General features: G+C 40.4%; 1 protein-coding gene across 1 annotated transcript; it reads right to left on the reverse strand.

Moving 5' to 3' along the window:
• Positions 1–1,962: 1,962 nt before the first annotated feature.
• RAB33B (RAB33B, member RAS oncogene family) lies at positions 1,963–11,313 on the reverse strand. The gene is made up of 2 exons (XM_026064386.1): positions 10,910–11,313; positions 1,963–4,099 (listed from the first exon to the last, which is right to left on the reverse strand). The coding sequence occupies exons 1-2, from the start codon at positions 11,156–11,158 to the stop codon at positions 3,656–3,658; spliced, it is 693 nt and encodes a 230-aa protein (XP_025920171.1). The 5' UTR covers positions 11,159–11,313; the 3' UTR covers positions 1,963–3,655.
• Positions 11,314–12,047: the final 734 nt, after the last annotated feature.

Below are 12,047 nucleotides of genomic sequence, written 5' to 3' on the forward strand. Positions count from 1 at the left end.
GATGGGAAAACCCTAACACAGACAGAATAAGTATATGCATGTATACTAATATACATTTTGAGTTTGTATGTCAGCTTCTTGCCTTCCTAAGCAGGAAGCAGCTTCCTTCCTAAGTAATTTAATAAAATAGATTCACACTGGCCTTGCAAATAAGGCTAAGAGAGGGACTGACAACTGCACCACACTGTTGGTAGTCTATGAAGGCCTTCATTCGTCATCCCAGAGTCCAAAAACATAAGGCATATGCATTCACTAAATACATTTATTTTTAATCATTCAGTAGAATTAGAAGTCTGTGTAACCAGTGATGACTGCAAATCATCTTTAAAAATGCAAAACATCTCTGAAAAATGTTTAGCCTTTTTTTTTTTTTAAATACACTATTACGTGTGGAATTAGAAGAACATAATAGTACACTCGTGAAATAGTATATGACAACACAAACAATTTCAGCATTCCTTTCAAGAGAAAAGGCTATGACATTTACCAGAAAAACAGCTTAACATAAGCCGGAACCAATTTGTTGCTGGGGTGGGGTGTATGCAAACTGTAAGACTATCTTTTGAGATGACTAAGATTTCACAGGTGTATGTGAAGTTAAGAGCTTTTCTGGACATGGGGCAAGACTAGGAGAAGAGTAATGGAGAAGACTTCTCTGAAATATGCTCTGAAACATCAGGTGAGTGTTTCAGATGCTCCAAAATAACTAAGATGATACATTGCAAAAAAGCACTGAGAGTAATCCAAGGATTGTGAGAGTCTTTCACAAAACTGCTGCCTAGGCAAACAAAAACTACAGGCTGTTTTTTTCTTCCTTGTTTACTGTAATTTATTATGGATTTTACCAAGAAATGATGTCATAATTTCTAGTATAATATTGAAAACAAGTGACAGTAATTTGTGGCAAAGCCAGTTTATTAGGTTTCTGGGATTGTATCCTTCCCCCACCCCCCCCAACCCCACATACAAAATAGCCCAACTTTACAATTTGGTAAGGTGAAAATACATATACAAAGTATTCAGTACTTTTGACATCAATTTTGTGGGTAGAACATTACTACTGAGAGCCAGGAAGCATATCAGATTCTGGATTAATGACCACGTTATGGTTATGGGAGAACCATCAAAACATGCTTTGTGTTGAAGACAAGATTACATTTCCAAACAATTTTAATGACACAAGGGCCCTTATTTACAGGTTGTGAATAATTCAAATAAAACTTAATAGATTTACAGATGTTTGATGTCAAATTTAACATTAATATCGTGTCTACATAATTTCCTTACCTTAACCCCCAACCTGACTGACTGACTTTGGAATTCTTCATTCTGTTTTCTTATTTTAAAAAATAATAAAAAAAGGATTAGAAAGTTTGCTGAAATATTTAATACTATACAAATACTTAAGATGGATCCTTTTGAAAAAAAGGATTAAGGACACGAGTGAAAAATAAATTGTCCAAGAGGACTGTAAACCATATTTATTTGTAATACTATACAAATAAATTGAAGATCAATTCTTTTCTAAAAGAAAAAAAAATCATTAAGGACACTAGTGTTAAAGAGCTGATTGTTCGTGAAAGGACTGTAAACCAAATTTTAGTCATTTAATGTTCAGAGTGGATGAAAAAGTTCCCTTTTACAATGTTGCATAAACAAAATTACTGTTGCAGTTATAGCAGCTTTATACAGAAAAAATGTTTAGCATTTTTTGTTCAGAAATTTTTAAATATCCTAATTATATTAGGCCAAACTGAACACTTTCTAAATCTAGAGAAAAGTCAATGCATTTTTCCTTTTATCAATATAACTTGCAATACAATTATGTTGTACTAATTTTAATAGTTTAAATAATAGTAGTTATCTTGTTTCAATAATTTAATTATTTCTAATGTAATCACTAGGATGGCAGCTTCTATATGTGCCCTTACATTTATCTTCCAGTCAGCATCACACACTACACATTATAAATCAAAAATCCTCATTTTTATTTCAATTCCTTTGAAGATTAAGTCACAAAACATTGTTTCATCATGGCATATGAATGAAGCCATAGATTAAATTCTATGGCTTACACTTCCTTTTGTTTTATATAATCTTGTGCAACCTAGCATCATTTTCATTACAGAAGTTGACCTTCAAACAACAGAACTGAAGTAAAATAGTTACAATTAAGAGAATCCAGAGGAAGATGGTTCTAAAAAAGCAGTTTCTCTCTTCTGATTAAAAACAGAAAACAAAGCCAAACAAAAAAACTCGTATTAGTAATGCCAGGATGCCCAACTTAAATCCATAATATCATAGAAGCAGGTTTTAGCCCAAAATCTTTAACAGATGATCTGGCTGTGCAGATTTTCTCCATATTTCAGAATTGACTTGATTTTATATTCAGAAGTGTTTTAAAGAATTCCCATATTCCCTATTCTTTAAGTAGAAGGTACTGTTTTACTATTATGCAAGCAAACTGACCTTCAATTACGGAAGTCTGTAGTCAAGCTCCTTTGCACGGAACAGAAGCCTTCAAATCAGTTGTTCTGGCACAGAACAATACAGACCATATTAATATACGGTGGCCTTCACATTTTCCATGACTAAGGCACAACTTTGTATGTCACAAAGGGCATCAGAAGTAACATTTTCTCCTAAGCATTCCCATCCCTAAAACGTAATCAAATTGATTTGTAAAAAGCTGTGTTTTTCAAGATATTTGAAAACATTCATCATGACTAACATCCTCTGAAAGCCTTACCTTTGAAAACCAGAATGCTTTTGCCAACTTCACTCAAATTTTAATTCATTCAAGTATTTTTAACTTATGCTCAGATGCTTAGCTCAAATACAGCATCTTTACAACTAAGACCTCATTGAACATGGAAGTTTTAGTTAGGTCAGAAAAACTGTGGATAGTTATAATCCCAAATTTTCCCAAATCCTATGCTACAATAATTTCCATAAGAAGGAATGCATAGTTTAGTCTTACATGCTAATTGTGAAGAATTAATGAAGTTGTAAGTATCAAATAGTTATCCAGAGGTAGGGACAAGTTTTTCAACTCTCTTATCATTACCATGAAGAAACAGACAAAGTTTACAGTGGAAGACAGGGCATTAAAGCCTGCAGTATGCGCTTATACTGACAGCCTAATCTTTATCTGACAGCCCTGTTGTTGTTGTTGTTTTAAGAAAAAGGTACTTGCTTAGAAATTTGCTAGCACTCATCAAATATTTCTTCAGACATCAAAAATCACCCTAATCAGTGACTCAAAAAACAAGTTACCTGTCTGTTTCAGAATACTTTTCCTCCAACATTATTCCAATGAAGTACCAACCGAAAACATTAGTAAACAGGCTTACTATTTATAACCTTACCACAAGTGACAAAAATGATCTCAAGCAGCAAGAGCTCAAGTAGAATTGCTTTGTCAAAACTTCACTTGAAAGTTTACTTTCCTGTATATCTATAGTGAAAAATCAGTAATTCAAAAAGTACATTACAAAGTGCAAGAAAATGAGATGGGCACATCTACACCAGAAAAAACACATTAAAGTGCCAAAGAGATTTGCTATAATTGCTACCAAAACCTGGAACTTTGCCAAGATCACAACTTTGAAGCATATGTAAACAGACAAGGTGATAGCTGAATAAATAGCACGATTTAACACCAGCAGGTCATGGCAGGTTTTGGTTCAGGCTTTACATGTATTTCATCGCGATCTGGGGGTTGACTAAGCATTAATGGCTTGTGACTTTTAAGCTTGTGAGCCAGTGTCATAAATATGGCCTCCACATGGTCATTGTCATTCGGGTTTTTGGCAGAGGTTTCAAACAGCGGCATACTGTGAGTATCAGCAAACTTCTGGGCCAAGTCCGTAGGTACCTGAATAGCACTTCTCAGATCACATTTATTTCCAACAAGAATCCGTGGTATATCATTGGCAAGAAGGTGCTGTTTGCATTCTTCTATCCACGATGGCAGACTGTGAAAGCTGGCAATGTTTGTCATATCATACACAAACACAACGGCATGTACATTCCTGTAATAATGCTGCACCATACTCTTTCTGAAGCGCTCCTGGCCTGCTGTATCCCATAGCTGAATCTGAAAGGGGAAAGACAACAAGAGAAAAAAGCAGAACTGCTTTTTTATTCATGCTGGAAAATTATGTAAGTCAGTCAACTGTAGCTAGGAACATCACAGTTGCACAAATTCACTCCTCTGAAATAATCATACTGAAAAGTTTGTGCTGAAGAAAACTGGGGCTCTCCCATAAACAATTTCAGAAAGTTTTGCTTTCTGAGCCATCTGCTTACAATTGAAGCTATGAAGAAATTATGATGCGGCTTAATCACTAATACAAATTTCTGAAAGTTTACTGGAGTAGGTAATTTGTAAGATTTTACATAAACAAATATTGAAATCTGGCCAATACAGTTTTTATTTGAGGAAACAGCAACATACATTTCTCAGCACAACTCTCAGCTGACATGAATTTCTGTTGCCACAAATAACACCATCTTCCTCAAAGTTTTGTTCTTAGCATCCAGTTAACTGCCAATTGTGGTAGACTCCATAAGGGTAAGAAGAAATCAAAACATGCATGAACAAAAAACGTAACAAAAAAGCACAAAAATCTGTATCTGCAGTATACCTATTGGAATCAAACTCTCCTTTCTATGAACCTCTATCTTAAACTTATTTAACGATTAAGCTAGGACAATACTGTGGTTTGTAGTATGCAAGTATGAGCAGCCATAAAAGAAATAAAAACAGCATAAACTTTATGTTAGTTTAAGATGATACTGATCTTTCCAGGTATACATCATTCTATCCTAAATAAACTGAAATGTCAATATTTTTTCTAAGCCTATGTAGTCAATGACAAGCCTATATAGTAAACAGACAAAAATCACTCAGTCTGTAAAACTTTCAAATATCTCAGGTCCAGATAAAACTACCTTGAAGCACCAGCAGATGTAAAGACCAGAGTACTAACAAAGATGTTAAATGTATCAATCACTCTGATAGAGTGAGAGCTTGAAGTTCTCAGATGTGTAGGATACGCTGTAAAATCATGCAATTATTGAACATGGTAATATTTAAGAAATCAGCTTTTCAGGAAACATGTGACTGCAACATTCAGCAGTCAGAGCCAATTCACCCACAATGCCAGATTAACTGTATATGCTAACAAATAAATGAGCACATGGTTATACCATATACACCTTAGCATGTTAACACTGAAAGTTAACACTTGATTTCTTAGGTCAAGGCTGAATCCTAACTTTCTCTCTGTTCTGAACAGTTGATTCCTGACCATTGAAGCAGTTTGATTAATACTTTGGCTTTTAACTTTTGAGCAGGAACTCTTAGAAAGAAATATTTCCTCCCTAGGAGAGAGAGGAGAGAGTTGTTCTTCAGACACGGAATTAAAGAAGCATTAAATGTTCTGTAAATCATGAAGGTAAACTGAAAATCCAATCTATTCCACAATCTATTCTACACCTAGTATTTTCCCTTGACAAAGACTATTCTCCCATGACCACAGTTCTGCAGTCGTTTGATCCAAATGTTTCAGTAAATCTGATTTCTAAATTACAAGTGTCTTGATTAAGTTATCTTGTTTAGCATTTTACCAGTGACTTTGAGATAAAAAAAGAAACATGTGCAAGGGAAATTTGCTGACGGCAAGAAGCTAGGATGCATCACTGACAGAGAGAAGGATTAGAATATCATCTAATAGCTGGAATAGTAGAAAGAGAACAAAATTTAATAGGACCAGATGCAAGGCATTGAGAACTGCTATTAATAAAAAAGACTTTTCCTGTAAGTGGGGGACTCATCAGTTGGAAATAACTGAAGTGGATGACAATCCAGATACACAAATAAAATCACAGGATGTTATGAATCACCAGTATGATATGGCCAAGGGAAAAAGTAAGTGATGTTTCAGGATGGTGCGACTTTTTCTTCAATATTATGTTCAACTTTGGTCATCCATACCCAAGAAAAATTCAAATTTTAACAGGTGGAATTGACATTTACTGGTTTGACCAAGGGAACAGAGAATTTACATGAGAACATTAGAACAGCTTGGATTATGTAGTCTAGTCCAGTTATTTGCAAATTCTGCTCTACAGGCACATAAAGATCCAGGTATTGCTCTAAGGAGGTCATTAAAATTACTAAGAAAAACAAGATAATAATGCCAATAATCTTAAAAATTTTAAAAGTCATCAATAGTCCTAAAAATTTCCTGCAGAGCAGTGTACTCTTCTATTGAACACTTAGGGAAATGAGACAAGAGAGAGCACAAGTTGAAAAAGTGGAAAAATTAGTGTAGCAAAACAGATGAGGAGGAAATAGAATTCTTATCTCTATATATAGAGCTATTTAAGCTAAAGGATAATGTTGCTGCTGCAGAAAGAGATGTATCAGTTAGCTACAACAAATGTACATGAGAAATTAAAAAAAGGTTCCTAATCATTAAATTGGTGAAGTTATGGAACTGCCTTCCAATTGAAATAAAGGAAAAAACTGGCTTTTCATAGAGCTTTGTCACTTAACACAAGAATTATCTGGTAGCACGAGCACCATATCATATAACTGGAAAATTGCTAGGGTYTGTTTGAAGAAAGCTGTAGTCAATTGCAATGTATCTCATTTTAGAGTAAATACCTGCTTTTTGCCAATTGTATTGTACTCTAAGCACAATTGACTGCAGCTCCATGGTTTGTAAAGGGAGCCTAGATACCTAGACTAAATATAGACACTTAAGTTTGGGTAAGATTCATTCACCTACCCAGACAAGAGACACTTTTAGTTCTACGCGCTTATAAAACACCACAGTCAAGAGGCTTCTGCAGGATTTTCATTAATTTGGAATATAACAAATTAAAGAGAGAATAAAGACGCACAGACAGGTAACCTTTATGCTCAGTCAACATACAGCTAAGGAGTATATAATCATGCAAAATGTTATATCAAATCTAATTTAAAGAGGGAGTTCATTTTCATAGACAGCTGTAGAATCTGAGCATACACTTCTCTCCCCACCTCACTCAGAGAGAACAGAAATCAGCAAGGGTTCGGTCAAGGAGAGCTCCACAAGGTTATTGCCAAGCTTGGTTAGAAATGAGGAAATTAAATTAAAGCTTTACATAGCTTCCAAGTTAAGCTTAAACTATAGTTTCACCTAAATTTTATTTACATGTGGCTTTCAAACTAGGACATATTATCTCAAATAAAAAATTCTAATATTACTGGCGTGAAATAATAAATGCATGGAGAGAGAAATCTTTCTCCAGCATTGAAAGTTTCATACTTTGGAAGTTTCTTTTTTCCTGTTACCAGGTGAACTTCAGCACACCGTTCCATTTCTGGCCAAGAAACATACCTGGCAAGATTATTTGCCCGACTGAAAACAAATACTGACGATGATCGCTTTGATAGATGTGCATTGATGAATTCACTTTAACATCACTGTTTCCCTATTATTCAAACACCATCCATCACAGTAGCACATTTTTATTTCAAATGTGATCTAGATAATGGCCCTTTAAAATGTGCATTTTAAAAGCCTGGTTTAACAGCACATTCAACTAATAAAACTGAGGACAGAATCACTCATCACATTTCCTAGGAGTGACAAACAGCATTTAAATATATCAACTATCGTCTCCCACCTTCTGATTCCTTCTTGTGTATCTAGAAAGGCTGTTTTCTAAATAAGGACTGCCTCAGCATGCATGGTTTATAACATGCTGCTAAAAACATAACTGGCCTTTAATAAAGTTAAATTGGTAAAACATGCTTCCTTTTATTAGATGCAAAGAAAATATGAACTTGAAGAGCTCAAAAGTGCAGAATATGCCATGAGGACTTTCTCCTTTGTATTTCACTTGCAGCCTTTGCTCTTTTAATGCAGGTCACAAAGGAGTGACATCATTGTTTTCTTCAATTTTACATCAATTTAGGAAGAGCAAAAGTTAGAATGTAAAAAATTCATGTGTTGACAATTTTAATCTATTCATTACATCTAATCACTAGTGTTTCAGATGAATCAGTTAGGCTACTGTACAAAAGAATACACTTGTCCCTATGTCTTAGAATTATAAAAATTCTTGTGTGGGAGACCCCTGTTGAGAAGAATTGTGTCTGTGTTAATGCCAATGACACGGCGTTTTTCCAGCTGCAAGGGAAATGCTCTGTACTGGAGCAGCACAAGAATGACCATCCAGCTGGCTGGGGGAAGGGACAAGAGAGAATGAGAAGACACTAATTAAGGCTTTCCTTCAAAGCAATACGGAAAATTCTACTTAGCAGGCCCTTCAGGGCACAGCAAGAACAGCAGAAGATGAATAGTTCAGTTCATGACAGCTTCTCTCTTTCCTGGTTCAACAGGCATTGCTGGAGAGATGCTACAAACAAGGTAAAGATGAGTGAGAGGAAGTGACAAAAAAAAAAAAAAAAAAGAGGTTGGTACATAGTGTGATGGCATGTAGCATCCCCTTAACAGCTAGAGCCTTGGCTATAATGTTAAGAAACTTTATTTCCTTTTAAAGTTGAAATAGAACTTCTTCGAAAAGAAGGTGTCTGAAGAGAGTCTTCTTCAGTTCTCCACCCTTCTCACCAAAACCAGGATATTAAACAGGCAACATTCTCAACAACACAGCAAAAATCACCTACCACAGCATATATAACATAATGGCACCTATGTGAAGCATCTCAGAACTGTGGACCAGGCTAGATTCTTCTTCACTTTTTTCAGCAAAGGGCAGGCATAATGCAGAGGCAGTGAAAAAGCCAGTCAATAAGATGGCGCTGACAAGAAGATGTCCCTCATGAGGTTCTCTCTTCAGTTATTTATAGCAACAGACTTGAGAGTACAGAATCTCAGCTATCAGCCAAAGTGCTATTAGTTTTAGAAAGGGAATGAATAACAGAAAGACTCTTACTAGTTTTCCTTTTTAGTTATAAAGAAGGATATGGGTTGAAAAAAATCCAAAAGTAAGGCAAAAAGACTTTGAAGTCTTCCACAATTTCTTTAATCAGTAAATGAGCAAGGACAGACTACAGCTTTCAGCTCTATGACTGTCAGCTGTAATTCCAAAGCTTGGTGATAACGTATTCAAAAGTACAATTCCAAGACTAATATTTTCCCTTTTTTAAGCACCTGTTAAAACTCAGTTCCTAGAAACCAACTGGAACATGTAAGTAGAAAGGGAAAAGTTTGAGTTTTTAAACCACATTATTGCTTCTAAATAAACTGCATTTGTAAGCAACTAGTGGTTTAATCAGCAAATGAATATTAGGATCATTGCTAGTGTTCACATATCTACCAGGCTAACTAGGCATATTTCATGTATTTTTTAAATTTGCTTTACAGTGTCTTTAAGTTTGCCTTTAAAGGCAAAATCACATTTTTCCTCACATCTAATTTTCCACTGAATTTAGTTTTCTTAGAATAAGCTTCACCTAAACCTATAACCATAATTGAAAAAAAAAAAAAAAGGTCAAACGTGGATTAGGAATCCAATTTGCTACTGTCCAGTTCTGCACCACCTTACYCTAACATGCAGCTGTCTAAATAGGAAGAAAAAAAAAAGCTGCAAAACATTAGTATCATAGACACAACAGCTCATTCCTGAACACTGTTCTATTTCTTAATGGGATGCAATTTGTTACTTTCACTATTTCCACCCTAAATTTCAGCATAAAAAATTCTGAATTTTGAAACTGATTCTATCCCGTATATAAATTTGGTCTTTTTCTTCTATCTTCACTTTCTTGAAGTGGCCTTTAATTTTTTGTGTGTGACATATGCAGTTTCCCTTAAAAAATATTTCAGACAATCACTATAGTAACTCTTTTTAACATCATAAGATCAAAATGCCTCAGAACAGTGTCATCTGCATAACTTCATCGACTTGAAAGTTAGGCCAATGAAGCGCGATTCCTAACAAACACAGAAGCAGAATTTCTGGGACTCAGCAAGCTGCTGATGCCAGACACAGCAAACACTAAAATACCAGCAAGTAAGAGATGTACCTAAAAGTCCAAGAGCTGCAGCTGAAGAGCAGCTATTGACTAACACCTGCCAAAGGCTGAGCAAAGGTTTTGCCTAATAGTAGAAAACTTTCATCATTGCAAACACCTCCATAGTATTTCCAACTCCAATATAGGCAAGGCAAAATAGTTTTAAACAAAGTTGTAGAGTACCCAAAGCCAAAACAGAGTCTACCGGCTAAGTGACACAACTGCAATGAACTTCTAGGATACGAAGATGTGCCATATGGGTCTACAAACCCTAATATGCAGCACTACACCTGTGAGCGACAAGGCAGCGATGAACACTAGGATGTTCAATCCACATGCCAAAGGCATACAGGCCATCAGCTGCCTGCAGCACTGTGCAGAGCAAAGCTGTCCAGGGGCTGACAGGGACTGACAGAGGCTGACAGCCCCAACCTGCAATCTGGCAGCACCCGGACCTCTCCCTCCCGGGGCTTTTCACGGTTTTCCCGCCGCTGTCTACAGTGATGCTAGAGCCCAGAGGCAGGGTTCTCCCGCCCGCTTTTGCCCCCAGCACAGCAGCTAAGCAGGGGCGCGGCGGGGGGGGGGGGTGGTGCACCTTCCCCCAGCACCTTCCCCGGGGAGGGAGGGGGGCGGCCCCCGCTGCCCGGCCCAGCTAGCAGCGGCACCGCATCTCCCCGGGGCATGGCGGCCCGCAGCATGGACAGAGCCCAGCACTAGGCCGCGGCGGGCAGAGCTCGCCGGGAGCCGACGAAGTCGGTCTTGCCTGCGGTGCGCAGCGCCGAGCACGGGGGAGGGGGGTGCACAGAAGCCTCCCCCATCCTCCCGCGGAGCTAACGGCGGGCGGAGGGGCCGGGCCCGGCGCGCCGCCGGTACCTTGATGCGCTCGCCGTCGATGGTGACGGCGCGCTCGCGGAAGTCCACGCCGATGGTGGCCTCGGTGCGCTGCGGGAAGCGGCCGGCGCAGAAGCGGTAGGTGAGGCACGTCTTGCCCACGTTAGAGTCCCCGATAACGATGATCTTGAAGATGCGGGAGCGCGCGGGGGGCAGCCCGCCGGGGATGGCGCCGCTGCCCGTGAAGCTCAGCTCCAGCGAGGACTCCAGGTCGGCCGCCGCTGCCATCATCGCGCCCTTCCGCCCGCCCGCCCTCTCCGGGGGCCCGGGCGGACGAGCTCGGGGACGCTACCGCCCTCCTCCCTTCCGCGCCCCAGGCGCGCGCGCCCAGAGCCGTTAACCGCCGCCCCGCGGAGAAACGGCTGCCCGCAGCGCGCGCGCACGCGCCCACCCCTCTGCCGGCCGCCGCCAACGGCCGCTGGTAGCGCCGCGCCGCGCCGCGCCACGTCACGGCGGCTCGGCCCGCTCACTCCCATTGGCCGCGAGTGACAGCGGCCCGGCCGGCGACGTCTCGCGGCTCGTGGCGGCGAGCCGCGGAGTATCGCGAGAGCGCGGCGCCGCCGCCAGCAGCCGCGGGACCAGCCGGGGCGGCTCCGGCCGCCGCGGCCGCTTAGCCGCGCCCACCTGACGCCAGCCGCTGGGCCAATCGCAGGGCGTGGTGCTGCACGCGAAGGCCCGCCGGGCCGCGGAGTCGGGTGCCCGTTGTTGGTGGGCGACCGTTGGTGATGTGCGGCCGTTGGTGGTGTGCGGCCGCTGGGGCGGCGCGGCGAGCTGCCCGCGCTCCCTCACGGCGCGGGGCTCCGCCGGTGCGGCAGCGGGGTGCAGGGGCGGGCTGGCGGGGGGGAGAGCCGTGTACCCCGTGCTTCGGCAGCGCTCTTCCGCCTGGGAAGCGGAGCTGGCCGTCGCAGTGCCATACGGCAACGGAGTCTCGGGGAGTAAGAGCTCCCGGTGCGCTCGTGTTTGCGTTTTTATCGCGGTAACTCAGGCACTGACTGGGCTCGGAGAAGTGAGTTTTCCCAGCTCATCTAGCCCCATGTGTCATGCTTCCACTGAGGACGCTGAGAGCAGCTTATCACGAATAAACATGGACAAGGGTCCTAACCGAGTGCCAAAAATAATA

The sequence above is a fragment of the Apteryx rowi genome, unplaced genomic scaffold, assembly GCF_003343035.1.
Source record: "Apteryx rowi isolate R43461 unplaced genomic scaffold, aptRow1 scaffold_215, whole genome shotgun sequence".
NCBI classification, from domain to species: Eukaryota; Metazoa; Chordata; class Aves; order Apterygiformes; family Apterygidae; genus Apteryx; species Apteryx rowi.